The sequence below is a fragment of the Lingula anatina genome, chromosome 4 (assembly GCF_051362555.1).
Source record: "Lingula anatina isolate TDL-2025a chromosome 4, LinAna3.0, whole genome shotgun sequence".
In the NCBI taxonomy this organism is placed as follows: domain Eukaryota; kingdom Metazoa; phylum Brachiopoda; class Lingulata; order Lingulida; family Lingulidae; genus Lingula; species Lingula anatina.
In genome coordinates, this window is record NC_141770.1 from 20192855 (window position 1) to 20215352 (window position 22498).

At 35.5% G+C, this 22498-nt stretch overlaps 1 protein-coding gene and 1 long non-coding RNA gene across 3 annotated transcripts in view; both read right to left on the minus strand.

The window, feature by feature from the left end:
* The window catches only part of LOC106169756 (ATP-dependent RNA helicase DDX1), a 121809-nt gene that overhangs the window by 28392 nt on the left and 70919 nt on the right, over positions 1 to 22498 (minus strand). The window contains exon 19 of the mRNA XM_013549362.2: positions 2258 to 2404. Coding sequence (XP_013404816.1) covers positions 2258 to 2404 — 147 coding nt within the window. The remainder of the gene's footprint in view (positions 1 to 2257; positions 2405 to 22498) is intronic.
* Positions 7689 to 10781, minus strand: LOC147762551 (uncharacterized). 2 transcript variants are annotated; one of them, XR_015334068.1, is made up of 3 exons: positions 10553 to 10781; positions 9049 to 9141; positions 7689 to 8643 (listed from the first exon to the last, which is right to left on the minus strand). It is a non-coding gene; the product is annotated as an uncharacterized LOC147762551 (long non-coding RNA). The 2 variants fall into 2 exon arrangements; XR_015334067.1 differs by lacking the exon at positions 7689 to 8643 and adding an exon at positions 8664 to 8939 and having other exon boundaries at positions 10553 to 10778.

Genomic DNA, 22498 nt, shown 5'->3' on the forward strand with positions numbered 1-22498 from the left:
GGATTTCCGATAATTATGAAGTTAATCAACAAATAAAAACCTTACAAATATTTCAAACAAGGAGTTGTTAATTCAAGGGAAAAAGGAAAAAAAGAGGAAAAGCAACTAAAGCACAATCAAAATGTTATAATTGAAAACCTAGCCCCCCCCCCCAAAAAAAAAAAAAAAAAAAAAAAAAAAAATAAATAAATAAATAAATAAATAAATAAAAATAGCATGCTTATCAGACACTCGAACACATTCACCTTGCACCGTGCATGCAACCAGATGCCAATTTCAGAAACAGACAATCTTGCAGGGTTGCTTATTAAATATTCATTGAAGTCCCAGATAAGACATAAGCACCTTTCACATTTGAAAGAAGAGGCCATACTCCTGTGCTTAAAGCACCAGATCCTATTTAATAATTACTATCAGGAAGACAATATTCCACCAAAGATCAATGAAGTTTCCTATAATAGCAGTCTTCAAAATGTCATTAAGGATTAAGATATGGGTACTATGTCACGCAAATGACAACGGAAGCAGGTACTCTTCAAGAAAGTATTGAATGACATTATTGAACAAAATGTCAGTAATGATAAATGAGGTTCAACAGAAAAACTTGACAATATATAATCATGTTTAAAAAATGTTAATTCACATCAAAATATCCGTATTCCAACCAAAAAAAAAAAAATAAATAAATAAATAAATAAATAAATAAATAAATAAATAAATAAATAAATAAATAATAATAATAATAATAATAATAAACAAAAAAAAAAACAACAAATAAATAAAAAATAAATAAAATGTTAGTTTTCATGTTACTGGATAAAAACTAGAGGATCAGAGTGCATTCCATATGAATGCACTTACTCCAGCTGGTGGTACAATATCAGCTGGATATCAGCTGGAGTCCCTAATTGCATCCCCTCACTATGACATGAGTGCTAAAATCTGTGTAATTTCTGAAATTCGGCACAAATAAAAATTTTTTTGCAAAAAATTCCCATTTTTAGAAAATTTTGGCCTATTTGACCTTGAAAAAAAAGTCAAAGGTCAAATCCAAAGGCATATTTGAAATCCTGATATATGACTTTCGGTCAGACTTCTATACTAATTTTTCCCATAATTCCTTCCGTTTAGGAGATATATAGCAATGAAGTTTCAAAAAATTTGACAAGGGTGCATTTCATTGAGTGTCACGTCCAAGCGAATGCACCGACTGAGACAAAAAAACCAGGGTTCAAGTTGAGATTATATGTGACCTAAATCCAAGAGATGGGGACACAGGTCAGTGCGGTCTAGGAGGAGAAGCGGTAACGGTGACTTGTATCCCACGCCACCCTGCGGAGCCGGCAGAGCTCACAGAGCCGGCGGAGCCGTACGATACGGGTCGGGACTAAAACCATGAGTACCGCCAGCGTACACGCTGGTGGTACTAATTATCATCAATTTTAAGAATATTTGGTATTAAAGGCTTAGAGTGCAGATTGTAATAATTTAGAATCTAATATAATTTCCATACCTTACACTAACATGAAAAATGATTATTACATACAGAAGGCAAATACTTCCAATGCTCAAAATGTACCATTTCAAACAGTGAAAATGTGAATGAAATATCTGTTGATAGCAGGAAATTTCAGTTCATTTACACCATGAAAAACAACTCAGAGGTCTCCTTCACACAAATAGTACATAAACAAGTCCCTCATAGAGGGCACATACAATGACATTAAGACACACACACAAAAAAATACACTGAGTGAGAATCATTCACAGGTTTAACAACACTCAATTACCTGTGGGCATTCAGCCTGATGATACTCTTGTGACTAGAGTGAAACATAGCTGTTTCATTACTATTTTTGTTCTGAAGTACGTGATTACTATAACTAAAAACATCAGCAAATATAATTCCTAGGAACCAAGAACAATCTTACTGATGACAAAAAAAAATTGCTTTATCATATTTTAGCTTATTTTTTGCAAGAGACAAAAGAAACACGTGCATACACAGAGAAAAGAAAACATATACAAACACATAAACACATGACCAAATACACAAAAAAAATACATATACACATGCCCATATAAAATATGCATTCATGCGCACTAATGTGAAAAAAGAGATGTCCACAATCCAAGCCCTCGTGGAACGAACACATCACACATAACAAGCCCAAGTGAACACACACTAACATGCACTCACGCAAATTCGTGCACGCTCAGGCATACATATCTCACAGTGTCAAACTTTTAACCCTACCGCCTCCATATGTGATGAAATAGCGCTCCATATTGTCACAATCCAACTTAGTTCTGCAGAAGATGAGGCCGCGGTCCATCTTGTGTTCCTGGATGGCACGAATAAGATACTCTCCCTTCAGCATCTTCACGGCCTCAGAAAGGGTCTCTGGAATGACAGACATTATTTTTTTATATATATCTATACATATCTATATCTATCTATCCATCTTTTCTCTGGAGTGACAGACACATAATTTTTTTATATACATCTATACATATTTATATCTATCTATCTATCTAGCCATCTATCTATTGATCTTTTCTCTGAAGTGAAAGACAATTTTTTTGATGACAGACAAATAAGATTTGGATATATTTTTGTCCCTAAATTCTTTTTTGTCACCATGAACAATTTCAGGGTGGGTGCATGGTATTCAATAATTGTTTTGCATGAAGTGGCTACTACAGTGTTGAAACATTTGTGTTCAGGGCACAAAAAAGGCAATGCATCTCACCAAAGTGAGATCACAGAAAATCAAAGGAATTATTGAGGACCTATTCAATCCTCCTCTCCCCGTCCTACATAAAAATGTAAATAATACTTTATTTACCATGGAATAAAGCACTAAAATATATATCAAGAAAAAGTATTTATAAGAACTGTAAGCCTGGAATAGTAAAAAAAGCATTACCGGCTTCAATAAAACCCAGAACCGTTCTAAAACTCCCTTCATGTAAACAGAGATGAAAATTGAGTTATCTAAAAAGAAAATAAATGTGTTTACTCCTACATAATTCCTCATCATCTGGCTGTTTACTCCTAAATAGTCATCATCATCTGGTTGATTTGATGACATTTAGTGTTTCACCCAGGAATGATATGATATCCTAGCTGTTTACTGAAGCAATGCTTTTTTTTGTTTGTTTGTTTTGGCTCTATTATTTTTTCAAAGCGCTTTCTTCATTTAATGTAACACAAGCTATCTAAGACCAAAATTGGGCAGTTTCTGAAGCAAGAAAAAAACCTTAATGGTGGTGAAAAAGAGTGGTAATAAAGAGAGAATATAGATAAAATAAGAAACTGATGTTAACAAATAAGAAACTCTTACCCTCTCATGAATATATAAATTTTTACCCCCCCCCCCCCAAATAAATAAATAAATAAATAAATAAATAAATAAATAAATAAATAAATAAATAAATAATATTTTTCAAAGTGGAAAACTTTCAGTCTGTTTTAAATGACTACCAGGCCCGGACTTCTAATTATGTTTAGCTCACAGTTGGGGGCAAATCTCATCTCTCTGTTGTCCCATCCCTCACTACTTTGGATGAGAAAACCATTTACAATACCTTGCCCCTGGCAATTCCTATAATTCCTATGTTGAGCTAATGGGCATCATCACAGATTGCTAATTGTCTCAAAAATCAGTATTAAATCAAGCAAGACTTTTCTGGAGATATGGAGGTGAGTGGGGACAGAAATAATGGCAAATGCATGCAGTCCTGCAACCAATTAAAGCCGACAGAATTCAGCCACGCTTTTTATTCTGGTTGTTTTCCCTCATGTTCTGCCTAACTGAATGTCTACTGCACAAATTACAAACGTTAATTCACCATTTTTGTGTCACTTTCGTATTGTTTTCTAACACCACATTCCTAGCCCATAGAGTTCACCTTAAGTATCTGAAAGTATTTCCCACGGGGAATATCCCATGTTTTTTATAGTCTAAAATAACATCACGCAGTGCCAGTGCCATAAGGCCTCATTTCAGTTGATTCCCATTGAAATAAGTCAGGCAACATCCTTCTGGCTTCCTACCAGTATGTTAAGCTAAACTGTAACTGGCAGATTGATAGTAATTGTGATGAGTTAGATCAGCCCAAATTGGCTGGAAACAAGTCTTAAAAGAGCGACTTTACAAGGAGCTGGGTTGACCTGGTCAAAAATACTGACCACATACACTTCAACATCTGAGCACTAAATCGTATTTACCGGCTACTTGTTGCTGCCTTCTCATGACAAACAGACACCTTTAAATCTATTTCTGAAACCTCATCCATCCTTTTCTCATCCCTCAAATTTCCTTTCTCCAACAAATTTTATTTATAGCAATGGATAGATATTTTTGAGTATTCTGACAACATATTGAAACTTCAGTTGAACAATCTTGACAGGGAATGAGTTCTCTCATCTGGCACATCGATAGTTTTTGACATAATCGATGTTAATTCCCTGATTTGGTTCACTGTGCCTTTTCAGTATACACAAGCATACTCCCAGGCATGAAACCCAGGATCTAAATGTATCACTGTTCAATACCTAATGCATTAACTCCATCAAGCCGTTCAATTTCATAACCGTAAATCACTTAAGTTTTCATCTGGTAAAGTTGTGAGAAATGACCCACAATTATGATTTCTAAAAAAACTTGAAGTTTTATCTGAACTAGATCCGATTGCCCTTTATCTTTCTGACAAAATGTACTGGTACAGTTTCAATGTGTCACAGTGCTGATATATATTCACTCGGGGATTTCAAAAGATAAAATTACAAAGCAAGGCAGTGGCAATCGTTAGGGCCATTCACACTAGCAAGTAAACAGCGGTCGAATAAACCCCAATTGAACCGCAGTAGAATAAACCTACTTTGCCTGCTTTCATACTTCTCTGGGCAACAATTGCCCCGGCCATCATCAGTCATGCTTTCTGTTAAGCATGCCCACTATTGTTCTTAGTAAAAACTGAAGATTTGAACAATATGGCGGGAGTACAAGTAGTGAAGATTGTTATGTTGTGTCAAATATTTAATTTACTCATAAAAAACTAATACTTCAATAAAAAAACATGACGCGTGACAGTACTGTGAATAACCAGCGAAATATATATAACTTGCCCACTTATGCACAGGGACTCCAAAAGTAAATATCTGGTCCTGACTGCAATTTACAGTAAACTGCAACAGGACTGCCAAATTCTAGATGTTTTAGATTCAACTTTCCTAACCTATAGCCAAGCATATAGCAAAGTTATATTTGCATTAAGTAAGTCATTTACAATGAGACAGATGGCATATGGTTTTCCTGACCTGTTTGACAATCCTGTATGGTCAGAACTGACCTATCATGAAAACAAGGACCAAGTGGGCAATAAACAAAATGCATATCATCTTTTGCCATAAAAAGTTTGTGTGATTTTGATATGTGTTTTTTCATAACCAATTCAGTCTCTGAGTCACTGTTTTAAGTCATCTACGATTAAGTTCATGAAACCCTGTATTTTGTTCCCCTAGCCCCCATTTCCACACCTGGATCGGTCTAACAGGATTGGTTCATCTCCGAGGGGTTTCTTTCTAAATTGCATTCAGCTTAAGCGGCTCTGATGTATAGCATGCCTACTGAAGTTGTTAGAGAGTAATTAACTATCTTTTAGCAGCTTCAGCTGATGTGCCAGACGTCTAATTAGGCCACTGAAGCGGAATTTAATTTAGCCTAAATCTCCTCGGAGATGGATCAATCCTGCTAGATCGATCTAGGTATGGGAACAGGGTCTCAGTGCAATAAAACCACAATGAAATTGCACCAGTATTGAAGATTTAAAAAAAAAAAAAAAAAAAAAAACTATTGCAAACACTACAGCAGGGAAACATAGCACTTGTTAACAGGTAAATATATTTCCACACATTAACTTTGTATTTGCACTGTAAATTATCTTTCAAGCAAGTATCAATTTGCATTTCAGAGGAACTCGCCTGCAGAAATGATGATAGCAATTTTCCATGTAAAGGTTGCATAATGAGGAGCTTGACAAAAGAATTCAGTCTGACTCATAATCACCATTATAGCTTTTAAAAATGCACAGAAGTACTTTTAATGGGTAATTAATTAAAAGAGCTTCATAGATTACTCAACAACATGTTCAACTGTGATAACATGTAACAAAGTGGCATCCTTTACTGTTTTGTTTACAACGTGGGTTTTCTTTGATGAAGCGAAGTATTACTCTGCGATGCACAATAATGTTATCTTGTATTGCAGGTTGTTTAATAACAAAATAAACTATGAAAGATAAAATTTCATGTGTGTTAGCTACATGTCTCAATGAAGTAGTGCATATTACTATAAATGGAAACAGTAATTAAGACACTGGGTTTGTTTTCAAAGACAATTAGGGAATTAATTGAATCTGTGAGAACTCGTGAGCACTGTGAGAACTCGAAATATGAAGGTAAGTAAAAATGTCTGTAGGACAAAATATGAAAATTATTTTATGAAAAATCTATCCAGTCTAGCTACCATATCACTAGATGTTTCATTGAGGAAATGGAAAGTTTATCATAAAAGAAATGTTCAGGAATAAACATTCTACATGTACTTATCTTCTGTTGCTCTAGCACACACACACACACACACACACACACACACACACACACAGCATTTTTCAGTGTCATCATCTTGTACTTTTCAGTTTTGCACAATTATACAACACTGGAGCCATCAAGATTTGCCAGGACCAGTAAACCAGAATCATTTTGATATGGTCCAAATTGTCAAAAGAAAGTAAAACATCTCCATGGCATGATTACATACTAGGGCCAGTCAAAACAAAATGATACCACACAATGTGAAAAGGTCAAAAGATTGCCAGACTAATTAGGTGAGCCAGTATTCCAATAAGTTGTAGACACTTCTTGAGTACTTATGTCACAGCAAGGAGTTATAACAGAAGGAGATTACACGCAAGCCTTTCTATTGTCCGATGTCTGTTACGGTGGGCGGAGCTAGCTACGGGGGGCCTCCGGTCTCAAGGTTTCGTCTGCGTCGCTCTCCTCAGCTTGGAGATAAATTTCATATGCGTTATTTCGCGTTAGAATTCGAGATCAGTAATGTCAAAGCGCCGCTGTATGCTGACGATTTTTTTCACAGGTAATTATTTGGACGATGTGCTGGAAGGGAACGATATCATAGAAAGCGATTATAAGGTGGTGACTGAGGATGGTTGCCATGAGCTTTTTTTAGTCGGTGATAGATGGCTTTTTTATGGCACAACCCGGTGAAAAATCACCAAGGAGAAGTCAAAAGAAAACGTCCCAACTGTGGTTTGTGAAAATGACATTCAAGTGAACGTCTGTCCTCACTGCCAAAGGACATAATATTAATACATTAACGTTTGGACCATTCTGCCCTTGGGTCCCATAAACATATACATTGTGACAGTGCCTACGCTTTGTGTCTGGTTTTAAATTTCTTAAAGTATTTTTTCTCTCACTCGGTATAATTTTAATATTATAATGCATTTAATTAAAATTTTAATCCAAGGTTGAGGCAATGCCACGACACGTCAGTTTACTGAATACTCGTTATAAATTTCTTTATCTTGGAAATTTCCCTTTTTTTCAGGATTATTTCACACGTACTAACAATGTTCATATTTGTCGGTAAACAAGTGCACAGTGCTATACATAAAGAATAATTTTTATTCATTCATAAATATATTTATGTACAAAATATATCAGAAATTTTAGTATTCACTTAGCTCTTTAAAGTGAAACAAATAAAGATGAGAATATTGAATTTCAAACTATTATTTACTATATTAACTTAAAATATCTTTTAAGTCAACTCTATACTCAAGCACTCTATACTCTATACTCATGAAAGTAGCATCTGTGAGTAAAACCATTTTATTATATCAATAGAAGAACAAAACAAAAATTTTACACATAAGCAGTAATAAATGAAGTCATAAGAATGATTAAGTTGCTACAGTTTTCCAGTTTTATGCAGTCTATGATGGCATTTTTTTCAACCGTGCAAGTAGAAATAATTATATTCTTTTTTATCTGACTTGCTGATACCAGTCTGTGCCAGATACTATTCCACTTACAGGCCAGCAAGGTCTGAGAATCTAATGGGCCGAATGAAAAAAAAATCCTAGAAGATAAAGTGGTTAATTCTTACAAATAGGATAAAAAACATGGGATTTTCAAAAGGTTATAGATCAAGACAACACTTAGTAAGAACATTTATAAAATGTAACAGCTGAAAAAATTAACTGGTAAGTAAGCAGTAAGTGACTGCTTTAAAAAAATTTCACTGAAACAGAAATTTCACTGGCAATCAGGTAGACTGTTATACCATGGCACTCAACAATTTATATATAGGTTTTGAATTTTTTTCCACGTAACAGTAACATAAAATTTATGTCCACTTTTGCAATGTATAGAGTCAGTTAGGTGACTGAAAATATTTTAAAATGTCATAAAGGAGCACTATTAATTTAATGCAATCTCTGTTGGCCAGTCTTATCCAGTTTCTTCTCCAAAAAGGACAACTCAAGTGAGAATTTCTTCAGGGCCTTTTCTTCTGCCTTGCTAATGCCATGCCACTCAGAAAAGAGAGCAACCTGTAGGTTAGAAAAAAAAACATAATAATAGCATTATGAACTACTAGTATCCATGTAGACATTATGGAATTACGCAGTGAAGTTTAATGTGTCTTGTTATGACTTGACTGAAATAATGTTCACCACATAAAAGATATTTTACAACTAAATTTATATAGAACATCAAGATTCATGATCACAAGCTAATAACCTCAAGAAATTGAAAGAAATTGTACTTATTACAAGAAATTATTTAAATCCGCCCTGGTTCCTACTCTTCTGACAGGACAAAAAGGGGATTTCAGAGAGGCTGGTTGCTAAAAGGAAAATGCCCAAGGTTGTTGTATTTTGAAAAAAAAATTAAAAAGGGTACTGTTGTTAGTGAATGTTTAATGCATCTTAGGCATTATGACAAAAGTAACTTACCCCAGACACACTGACCTCCTTTTTTCATTGACATATTTTAATTTTTTCCAGCCTGACCATAATTCATATATTCAATGCAGCCTTCTCCCATATCTATAATAGAAAAAAACTTGAGTAGTGTTAAGATATGCATGTCAAATTCATTATCAATTTTGAGAGAATTTCTGTTTCAACACTACAAGATGAAATATTTAATTTCAAGTAATGAATAAACCTTAATAGAGTGCTATTCTATTGTAACCACCAAGGCAAAGCTTCTTTCTTAAAATGAACTGAAACATCCAAGCTTGCCACCTAACATGCCAAAGTAGTGAAGTATAACTTAAGTAGAGAAGCAAGTACCCCTTAATTATAGAGGTGTCTTACACAATAAGGTGTGTCTTACACACCTTGACTCAAAGAGAGATGTGTAGTGAGATAACAGGTAAAGTAATTGGTGGAGCCTAGGTGAACTTAAAACCTTAAGACTTTAAATTAAGAAGCACCAGGATTCATGTGTGTTCTTTTTTCAAAGGTTTAATATGAATTAAAACATATATATGTAATAAGAAGACTAAATAAGTTAAAAATAACTATACCAAAGACACTGTGAAGTCAAACTTCCTGTTAGACTGCCATGATGGAAAATGCTGGGTGGAGGCAAAATTTTCCAGTCAAAAAAACTGAGCACTTTACTTTAACAACAAAGTTACCACTCCAAAGCCACCCACCATAGTGAGAAGAAAAATGATGACCAACTGTCATGATAAGTCTTTTTAGATTTAAACATGAAAAAGGTAAAGGCCAAAATGGTACATTTACCCATAACACTAGAGTAAAAAATTGGTATTCTGAACAAATCAGATTATTTTTTTCAAGAAATATTGGAGCAGTATCCATGCAATATATACCACGCCACGACCAAGATGTTCAAGAATCTAAACACACCAAATTTTTTTATAATCTTGCATTTGAAAAGTACAAAAAGCGGTAAGGCTTTTGGCCATAACAAGCGTAACACTTTTTGATCGGAACTCATGAAAATTGTCAATTGTCGTATCCAAGATAGACCACATGTAAAATCGCAAAAATAAACAATACTGCTCAAGCAAGTGTGTTGCACACATAATAATTAGTTAAATTTTATGACTGTCATGTGACACAAGTTTCAAAAAGTAGGAGGAAAATGTCTTTTGGAGTAATTTTTTTTCGAAATATTAACAAGATGGCGGCTTAAGCATCTGCTTGTTATTCGGCTACTGAAAGTGCACCTAAGTTTTATTCTTTGCTATTACCACAAATTACTTAACAATTGCAACTGTATAAAGACCAAACTTTCTTCATCTGATACTATATTTATAGGCACTTGTTATGAGTGGGAAATATTTTTCGTGCAATATTTATTCTCCACACACCACCTCGCGAGATCAACGTGTAGCTGGACACTTACACAGTGAGACCCTACGACATAAAAGTTGCAATTTATCTTCATATTTCGTGTAGTTATGCATTTAAAAGCACTTACCTGTTTTTTGAAAACCTTGTCCAACGTAATATCATATAAATTCTGTATTTCTCTCATTTTTTAGAAACTTGGGACTCCGTTTCTGTTTCTGTCCTCAAAAATCAACAGACGAAGGCACAGATACTAACAAACGAGATTTAAACGAGAGTGACAATTAAGCGTAACAGAGATAGGCATCCATTGTTCTCAGGGTTCTATTCATTCCGACCAATGAGAGACCGTAATACGGGCTCCGCCCCCACGCGTGTAATCTCCTTCTGTTATAACTCCTTGGTCACAGCAAGTTGCAGATGAGCAAACTCAAGGTCAAGGTCAAAATCTGCCTGGTCAGACATATTGGACCAGTTGTTGGTCGGGGTTGGACACTGAGACTGTAAGCTATAAACAGCAGGTGGGAATCCACACCAACATGGCCCAGCTTCCGGAAGCCAGTCAGAATTTTTCAAAAATACATGGTTGTTGTAATAGACTTCCATTTTGAGACTGTTATCACATTGATTATATCTCGATATCTCTTGTCATTTATGTAAGCTGAGACACCCGAGACAATCCACAGCTGTCACTATAGTTCATTAGGCACACCTGATCCCCTTTCCAAACTATAGACATTATAAATATTTTGATTGTTTGTCTTGGATGCGACAGATATATTGATATAGAAAATTGCAAAAGATATAAGTTATAGCGCTTCTAGTTACACCTTTTCCTTTTTTTATTCCTGGGGGAGGGCAGTGTTGCCTTTGGTGAAATTCTTTTTCACACAATCATGTGATAGAAAATAAGCACAGTTTTCAACTTTTTGGATTTTAACTCACTTTCATATAATATGCCCATATTTTTTCTAGTATTCTCTACTCAGAATACTAAGAGAGACAAATTCATGTCTTGAAAAATCTGTTTACTCTTCATACACACATTTCAGCACAAGAGTGCTTCAAGCTAAAAAGACTTGGTAGCCTTCCTCCTATTGTACATTAATGTCATACTATATCCGTAAAAGTGAATTTTGTACGTACTTGTATTTGTAAGAAGTTGTAGACAGTGTCATTATCAACTAGGGAGCAGAGAAAATTGCCTAATTACCCAGAATTAAACAAAACACTTCTGCACTGCAGCACTAAATTTAGCATTGCAGTTCAGCGTAATCTATAGTTAAGACGTACCATAAGTACCTACTGCCTGTTATTATCATCTTCCGCCTCAGAGTGTTAAGTAGGTGAGATGCATGTTCAGGAAATTTTTTTTGCTCCCCACTTTAATTCTCACACGTCCAAATATAAAATCCACTTCTCAGTAGTGTGAATGTTAACAGTATTCTGTCATGGGGGTAACAATTATTAAGGATTATTTGCCAGACACAAAAACCCTTATTTTGAATAATATCACCGTACTGCACACGTTACTGCACATGATAGAATATACATAATGATATTTATAATGTTTTAACAAGCTGTTTACTTATTAAAAAATCAATTGTAGATGAACCTACACATTGTAACTGATATCAAATGGGTGGGCGTCATGCATAAAATATGACATAATAAGTTATTTTTTTTAATTTCATACTTTTACAAATTATTAATCATTTAGTCTGAACCTAGAAGACTTCATGAAACAAACATTTTCAACTCATTTTTGGCTTTTAAATAATGTGAGCATGATTGGTTTAGGGCGACCTTATATGGATGAGGCAACATTAAGTGCAAGGCTTTAGTTAAATTGGTGAGATAAGGAATATTTTCTATCATGTTCAATTTGTTTATTCGTGTTTTCAGTTTTTCTTGAAAATAGCACGATCTTTCATAAATTCTGTGAAAGTAAGTTACCTTAGCTTGAGAAGTAAAAGCACATGCCTGACTGGTGGAACTGGAAATTTCAATTCAATTCAAGATAAAATTGTCCATACCCGATGCAAAATCTCTTATCTTCTAATTTCTTAAATTCATAGATTCTTCATTTTTGTTGAAGTCCTTGCAATGGTAAGATACCACTGATAGCCTACATAAACAAGTACTTACTCAGATAAGAGATGCAGATCAAAGAAATTCAGCCACATTAAGTATACTGCTTCCTGCTTACAACCTACAGGAATGAGGCCATCTAGAATACATTGATGGACAATTGTGAAAAAATTATGTCAAAAGTATAGCAAAAAAAAAGTGAAAATGGATCTTTGTAATAATTGCTGACAAGGCAAATGAGTGTTGTATTAACCTGTGCTATGCTACCTTTATTCACTGTACTAGTACGTGTCCAACTTCTATTTTTATTGCTTGAAATATGCAATAATTGTAGCACGAGGCTGGGAACATAATTCAAAGGACAGCTATATTTTTTCTAAATTAATTCGTCCTTTTGAAATTCAACTATATTTTAATTTATCATTTAATTTTGTAATAATATAATCATCATCATCATCATCATAATAATAGTAGTAGTAGTCTGAAATTATGCATGTATATAACTATGATGTAATTTGGAAGACTGTCAGAAAGAGTGCCTCCATCTGCCCCTGCTCACACACTTAAAAATCCTATCCCATATGATTGCTGGTGGCATTTCACTTGACACTGCAAAATTCTCAAAAAGGTGGTTTTTTAACGTGGTTTAGAACCTGATACATCGACAACTGAGAAGTACTAGGATGTTGTCAATGAGGCCAGAAAATTAGTTGGTAACAATACCTACTTTGTACTCGAACCACTATCTTAATAATTAGTGCAGAATAATGCATTGTCTGAGATGAGTATAAATGATGAACTTAATACACAATATACAAAAACTTCCTACGGTTGCGTATTTAATTTCCAAAACATCCTGCAGATACTTGACGGCCTTATCATAGCTAAAAGCATTAATGTGTAAGTGTGTTCGTGCAGTTATGCTGGTTGAATAAAATGTAAGGGCTTCCCAACTTCAAAATTTTTACAAATTGCCCAAATAAGATGTACATGTGCTGTTGTGGAGAGGCCAGAAGCACATGTATATTTTGTATTTATTTGACTTTCTCTGTGTGTGTGTGTGTGTGCGTGTGTGTGTGCGCGTACACATGTGTGAATGTGTGTATTTTAGAGAGAGAGAGAGAGAGAGAGAGAGAGTTGAAAAGGGTGGAATTTCATTAGCAAATAAGTACACAGCTAGGTTTCTGGCTCAAGAGGAAGCTGGAAATGTCCAGGAAATAATGAACTAACTGTACCCAGTATAATCCTGCATATGGATGACATTTCCCTCAAAACAAGACATCATGCAGAGACAAGCATAGTTCTCATATTGTCTCATTCCTTGTAAGTATGTAAATGTACATGTAGCAAAGAGACCAATATCTTTAATAGCCAGGAATCCACATTAGATAGACCATTAGAGGCTACTCTTTTTTCATCATTTAAAGATAGCAGAGACAGCGCATATTAAAAAATAATACCTCTGCTTCAGAGCTTTATGGCAGAATTTTTATCCATAATGCCATCCTTAAGGTTTTGCAAATACATTGGAGATGTTTACTTTATCAAAGCAATTTGATTGTCTTTCATGAGTGCCTTTAAATTTTTACAACTGATGGCTTCATTCAAGGGACAAGCAATGTTCAGGGAAAACAAATGCCACTCACAATTCACAGAACGATTCCTATAAAACATTCTATAATCAAGGAGGAGATGCCATGATGGGGTAAAGCTCGGGAAACACACGGGAAGGGTTGAAAACACACCAAGGGCCCATTTCAGAGAAAAACACTAGCACAGAAATTGTTTTAAACCTATAACCCCTTATTTAAGTCTACTTTATCAGTGGCAGCCCCATTAAATAAAACACTGTTTTGTAATAAAAAAAAAGACATGACTAATGTTTGAAACCAATACAGGGGCAGACTGAGGCCGTCTTCTGGGTCTTCTGGAAGATGGTCAGAATTTCAAGTATACACTGACAGTTATCTAATTTTTTTTATGTCAGAAGACAGTCAAAAATGGAGGATGGATCAACAAAGATAATTTGGAAGACTGTCTGAAAATATTTCTTGATCTGCCCCTGCAATACATGCTTAATCTAACATCCCTCAACAAGTAAAGAACAGGGTAACAAATCAAGGTAAAGGTATGTGAATTCATGAGGATATGGGTTAAAGTTCAGCCCAATTTTCGGGCTAAAATTCCCTTGTGAAATCAGCCCCAGATCCTTTATCTCCATTTTCATCACCAGAAGCCAATTTTGCCTATTTGCCAGCATTTGTTTTAGAAGCATAAGTCATATGAAAAAAAAAAATCAAATGTATTTTCAATGATTAAGTGGAACACACAAATAACTGCACTTAACGGTTTAATTTCAGATACAAAATAGTCCATCAAAGTCTGGCCAGCTCATCACGCTGTGTAACTGAAGCAAAGGCGCTGAATACAATAGCTCTGACTGCGTCAACAATCCCTGACATTCAAGTATTCCATGGCTGTTAAATATCTCACACAGTTATTCTTATTCAGTGATGCACATCAGCAGCTTGTCTGCCTTGAAGAAGAGAGTTTGATATTTGCATGACTCTGTGGATCTGTTCACAACCTAGTTGATCCGGAACTAACTGAGCAGTGGATCAAACGTGGCATGTCCTACCTGAAAGCTTGTTGCGTAATCCCCTGCAGGGATGGCGGGCGTGGGAAGTGGGAAATCCATTAGGGGATTGCGTGGAACGCTTTCAAGTGTACACCATATTTGATCCATGGCTCATTCAGTCTGTGGATCAACTTGGCTGTGGACAGAGCCTTTTAAGCCACTCTTTCGCCCCGCAATAATCACTTCCTGACACAAGCTTCCTGCAATCCTGATTTTGTGACCCAGAACAATTAATGTATAAATATTTATGGGATGAAAAACATACACTCAAGGCAGGTTTTTGAGTTAAATGCATCTGGAGTAGATCTACACATTATTGTGTTGCAATGATAACACATGGACAGTTAACCCAAAATCTAGGTAACAATAAACAGCCTTTTTTGTATCTTTTCTTATATTTGGCATTTTATTTAAAAATATGTTTGACAAGGGTGCCTTGCAATGAGCCTCACGCTATGTCATATGTGAGGAGATGTGGTAACAGTGACTTGTATCGGCTGACATGATGCTGAGCCAGCAGACTGGACAGGTCAGAACTTAAACCAAGGCTGTATTCCCATAGATTTTAGATCGATCTATCACCGCGGGGAGTCTCACTAGATTACTTTCAGATAATCCGACTTAAAAGTCCGTCCCGCCTACTACAAGCTGTAAGGGGGTAATTAACTTTCGTGTCCGCCCGGCTGACAGCTATTTAGCGTGAACCCCCAGGGAGTTAGGTCGATCTAAAGTAGGTCGATATAATCTATGGAAATGGGGTGCAAGAGAACTGTCATCACTGATGATACAATTAAACCAAAGATTTATTATTACAAGTCCCTCTCAATGGATTATACAGCTACTTGTCTGGATAAAATCAGATAAATGTAATAGAAATATTTCTCTTGTAGTTATCTTTTTTTGCTCTCTTCGGGAGTACCGAGTTTTGAACGTTTTACTTTAATGTTGATCTTTACCTTAGGGTTCAAAATTAACATCCAAGGGGATAGAAATAAAATAATGCATTTTGTCTCAATTTGTATCTGTTATGCCTTCTGGTCTTTTGAGACAGAAAGACACTGAATGTGAATAATGCCCTCATTGGCACTGTAGTTTTTTTGTGATTATCGAGATGGACAACATGGCTGGGATTAAGTTAATTACAAATTGTTAAGTGCCAAGGTAAAGCATGCTGTGCATAACATGGCTGACACATCTGCACATCAAAGCCATGAAATTTATGAAGCTTCCAACTTGACCATTCTTGTTCAAAAGTTTCTTCATTTAAAAAAGGCCTATATGACTGAGAAAAGTAGGCCAAGGGGCCCTGTCAAGGGTTAATTGATCCATTTGCCAAATTAATCTCAGCCAAAAACCACATAAGAGGCATATTTTCCAACTCGTCTATTCTTCATGATAATAGTTACACACAGTTTGTGACAAAGATGGTCTGAACGATGGAGATTTGCTGCACATTCCCTATTGTTGGCTGGAAACCTGCCTGTTTACCCAAAGACAAAGCTCTTCAGGTTTTTACCTAGCTTTCCATAGAACTGACTAGCAATTTCAAAATCAAGGTTCTTTTTCTGAAAACCCCAAGTTGACCCAACTTGCAATTGAGAAGTGACATAGATTTCCCTACATCAAATCTTGATTCACAGAAGAACTTTTCCAACCAAAAGAATGGCTCTCTTATATCTCCTGAACACTCCACCTCTCTTCTGCCTCTCAGCATGTGGGTGATTCGTGAATCAAATATGGCCAACCCACATGAAAGCTTGCCACATAATCCTCTAACAGACACTGAATAGATTCCACATAGGGATTAAGCAACAAGCATTCAAGTCATATTTGTTCTGCAGATCGATTTTCTGTGGATCAAATTTGGTTGTAAATGCACCCCATAAGCCCTTAAGTCATATATGATACCATTCATAGAAAGTGATAGGAGACACAAGAGATAACATCTATGGCATGGTTTTTTTGGGAGACAAACAGGCAGACAGACACCCTGAGCTTCAGAGCTAACTTGACACTAACCTCTTCACTGTAGCCTATCTTCATCGTGTCAAGTAACCTCTGACGAAAATAGTTTGACCTAGTTTATATAAGCCAATCAAATCCATGTTTCAAAATTTTTCACCAAAGTTTGGTGAAAACGCTGATTGGTTGACTGTCAATCGGCAATCCTCGGCTAATTCCGCAAGCTCCATACTAACAACAAAGTTATTGTCGAGTGCGGAGACATCCGAGTAGTTCCGAGTGTATTACTGTACACAAAGAAAGCAAGGCGAGTGACTACGAAAAAGAATGTGTTAAGTTATCTCTTGATTCTTTGCAAAATATGAGTAAATCGGAATTGAAACCATAGGGTCTAGCAGTTTGAGGCCCTGCATCATTATCTACTGAGAGACGATGTTATTTGCGTGCTGCCCACAGGTTACGGCAAGTCCCTGATATTCAGCTTTGATTGGTCCGGATTTGATCAAAGCGCGCTTTGACTCGTTCGCGTTCATTGGCTAAATCGTTTAATGAGTCATTGAGTGCTGGCTTTTAAATTTGATTGGCGGGCGGCGGAGGCAATCGAATCTGGTCAGAGGTTACTTGACACGATGAAGATAGGCTACAGTGAAGAGGTTAGTGTCAAGTTAGCTCTGAAGCTCAGGGTGGCAGACAGATGGACAGCTAGACAAACAGCCAAAAAGCGTATTCAGAACCAGAAGATGCACGGACTAACTAGTCTGTGGATCAAGTATGGGACCCAGTTGACAATGGATTCCTGCCTCCCACACGCCCCACCCCAGCAGGGACAGATCAATTAAATATCAGCACACCTACAAGCAGCTAGGTGGCACTATATTTGATCTGCGGACTAGTTAGTCCATAGATCTGAATGCACCCAAAGAAACCGATTTCAGCATATCCTTGACTTCACCAAGAAACTACAAAAACATCCGTATATAATCTATGATTTATTGGTATTCAGTGATCTTTTATGTAAATCCTGCCCATCTTCATTCAAAAGAGGTTTTGGCCTCTTAAGATTTTGTGTGTAGTTTAAGAACATCAGTGGCTTATCAAAGTGACAACACCAAAAGAATAAAAGACATATCATTAACCAATAGGAAATAATATGATATTCCTTAAGGTTCAATTCTTTGTGCAACATCTTTTGAGACATTTCATTTTTGACATTTATTGCATTTTTGATGATCTGAGAATATTGAAATTGTAGCATTAAGTGATTTTGTCTGTATCCTGCACCTTCTGATTTGCCCTCAGAAAAGCAAATCCTTCTTAATGAAAGTCTCAATTTTCAGCTTTTTTTTTTTTTTTGTTCCAACTTGGTAAGGAATAAAACTTCCAGATAAAATATAATTTTCATTGCAATTAATGACTGTTTTATGTTTATCCTGCCTACCTAACACAAGGAGGCTAGAGTTACCATGATATCCACACATGACTGAAAATAATACCTCATTTCTTGCAACCCATGTTTAACTTTTCTTTTGGGTGCTATTTATTCATTATCACATAACAACATCTCAGGATTTTCAAAAGTACGATTTTGGAAACCTTAGTCAAAGTTCAATTCAATATACATAGCAAGCTTTTGTGTGTGTGACTCTCTTAGGTAATAGCAAACCTAGGCTATGATTCAATTAGTCTGGCGAACTGGTGCAATACAAAAATTTATACTAAACTATATGTCACTAGCTAGAACACTTTTAGAATCTTTTAGAAATAAGCAGGAATTCATCACTGAATATCATCAGATACCTAGCACCCTTGGAATTCCCTAAGAAATTCATATGTATGTTATTTATTTAAGCTGTTTACATATATCTCAAACACCACAAATCAGCTGGATGTTATCAACTGTTGGCTGATTTTTAATTTGATACTGGTTACTGATTTATAGATGGATGTATAGTCCCAGGCTGAGCCCTTCATGGGAGGAAAATCCCATAGCGTAGTTACAGTCAAAATGTTAACTGTGATACAGATGAATATGCCGTGCAATATAAAAAGGCCCTAGATCCTCTACATGTATGTGCATGGAACAATTCTGTTTAAGCTATACATTTTCCCCAAGTTATCCTCGTGCAGTGATACATCTATTTCTTTTTGAAGGTGATGGTGCCCTTACTAATTTCACCCAGAATAATATATTTCAATTAAGGTACAATAAAGCAGTCACAATTAACTTATCAGTATATTTCTAAAATAGTCTCCAGTGTGAAAGGATCTTTACACATAATATGGTTATATAACAGGTATTATAGATAATAATAGCAATTAGTGACTTGGATCACTAAATTAATGACTTGTAACTGCGATTTCTGTACTGATCAAGTCCAAGTATTGCATTAATTTATTAACTGCGAACAGTTAGATTTTGGTCAGCTTTTATCCAGATCTTTTTTGTTTGCATATTCTATTTTATTTATTTTACTGAACTGCATGCTATCTTTAATGTAGCAAAAGATGAGATGAATTGCAATAAAGAGCTCTGAAGGAAATCCCAAGATGGAAAAAAAACATTTTCAGTCCTCTTTCTCCACTGTCAACAAAAGAGGCAATCTTTTAAGCTACTGTCACGCATGTTCACGTACTTATTTACTTGTTTGAATGGCAGTTGGAGATTATCAAGTAAGATGGAACTGGTTTATAGAAAAAACGAAAAAAATTTGGGTGGCAATTTGATCCCTTTTTTTTTTCGAACTTGAATTATGATTTGACTGCAGAGTTGAGCCCTACGTCCAAAGTGAATTGCTATATTACAAACGTCTTTGTGACAGGAAATTGGGTGTGATAAACCTGAAATATAAGCTAGCAGCATCACTTTATGCCTGATGTAGCATATCAGCATGATATCCTGGCAGACGCTGAAAAAATATTTCTTAGAATTTACCTTATATAATGGTACATGTGGTAACCATTGTCAACAACTTTGCCAGTTCACCTTTGTTATCAAGGTCTATTACAACTGGTAGCACATGAAGTGACAGGAAACTCGACTGGTGTAAAGAAAATACTTGCCTGTAAAGCTGTCCACAGATCATTATATATCTATTATAGGCTGACATTTATGACTGGGTACTGGGTCACATGATTGAAGAATCAGTATGTTGGTTTCTTGAGAGAGTTGAGTTCTTAAATGAGACTGTTTTCACTTAGAATTTTTAACTATTAATCTATTTATTAACAAACTTTATATGACATACATTTTGAAACTTCTTTTCTCTTAATGGTACACAATGTGCATTTAATTATGTCTAAAAGTCATATTTTTATGCCTTCAAAGCTACACTGCTCTTTCCAAATTCAGACCTTAAAAATGATAAAATATTTCTTGTGAGAGAAATTCACTAAACTGGTAGGAAAAATTCTGGATTGGATACCTTTAACTTTTTTAAAGCAATCAAACAGTTACACACATTTCATATACATATATTTGCTTTTTTAGTAAAAATACAGTAATGGGAGACGATATTTGTCCTGCAAAAAAAAAAAAAAAAAAAAAAAAAAAAAAAAAAAAAAAAATTACTGAGACTGAAATTGGAACAGACAATTTGAAAGGAAATTAATATCTCATGCAAAAAGATACCAACAGGATATATGAAACAGAAATGCAGAAGGTCTTTTGTCAATAGCCTCAGAAATGGAGTGATCTCACATTTACCTAGCTGACTAAAGAACCTCCAGAATAATTATTACTGAAACTCAACTACTGAAATTTTTCAACATCAGGATATAATTGGTTTTCAAAAACCCACTTGTATTTTGAATTCATTGTTTTAAAAAGCATGGGTGTACATTTAATATGAAATGGTTGAAGCAACCAAACCTCTTCACTTCTAGTCTCTGAAACAAAATGTAACTTTTTAACATATCAGGATTACAAAAATTAATATAATTTTGGTACTTCAATCTATCAACTCTCCGCATAAAGCTCTTAACGTAAGGGTCATTCCACAAAAAAAGTGAACTTCTGAGTCCCATCAGTGAACACAAGTTTTGTGTTATATTAGCATAATTTTTTATATCGCTCTCCAATAACTATATATTTCTTTCCATATTGGAGGGGACAGAGAAAATAATAATGCAAGTCAGCATTATGCCAATGTTTCACAAATGTGTGCATTACTGACTTGAATCTGATGTTCAGTTTTTGTGGAATAGACCCATAAACAGCAGGCCCGTACCGGGGGGGGGGGGGGGGGGGGGGGGTTGAGAACTGCTCTTTTTGCTGGAAAAGGTTCCCTCTGGATAAAATTCTATCTAGGTGTACGATGGTTTTATGGTAAAAGGTCCACTTTTTCAGAAAAAGAACCCCCTTTATGAAATTGCTGGCTACAGGCCTGAAAAGAATATCGTTATCTGAGGGACACGAATCAATCATCAAAAGTGGCTTTAGATCAATTGTCTTCGGGGTTTTCCAGAAGACCATCAAGCATCAGAGCACTGTCAGAATTGTCTTTAAGGAATCTTATATTGTAAAATTGGTTCTTGGAATTTTTCTTTAATGAACTTCCAAAGGTTGTCAGTCTGGATCGAAGACTGTCAGTGTTGAAGAAAAAATCCAACCCTAGAGATATCCTTATGCAATCCATAGGCCCAATTTATGTAATGAACAGACTAGATAATTTTTTTTGTCATGCCTGTCACCACAGTTTCAAATAATGACAACTTGCAAACACAACACCTTCCCAAGTCTTGATAAATGTTACGAAGCCAACAACTAATGAAGCAGTTATTCTAATATCTGTGCAGGTAACTTTTCGGGTACGGTAATTGCTTGAAATTTTCAAGTGACACACTAAGGCACCATTCCCACAGACACCATGGGGACTCTCGCTGGGCACTCTCCCTGATTGCAATCAATTTAACAAATAAACACGCCTCCTCCTGGCGCAAAGTACAGAAAAGCGGGTGATAATACGAGCATGTTGGTAACAAGAGGAGTTGGCTATTATGTAACAGTCCACCTTAACAGAGCCCATGCAATCGCCAAGGCTAATTAATAAATTAATTAATCAAATAGCAGGATTGTAATCTTGTGGAATACTTATCAAAAGGAATAATAATAAATCCTGTGTAGTGTAAATTAATGTGAAAAAGGTCTAAGTTAATCACAAAATGGCCTTTCGAACATGAAGCTGACTTTTAAAAAATAATGAATCAACATTTTACAGTCTAATTGACAAAACAATGAAGCCAATTAACTTTTAAGATATATTGGATCAACATTTTTAAGTTTTTCTAAAAAAAACATTTTTGGGGAAAAATCATTAACTCATTTTGTTTGCATATGATGAGCAACTGCCATATTTTCATTCATTGGATGGTAATTCTCATGTAACC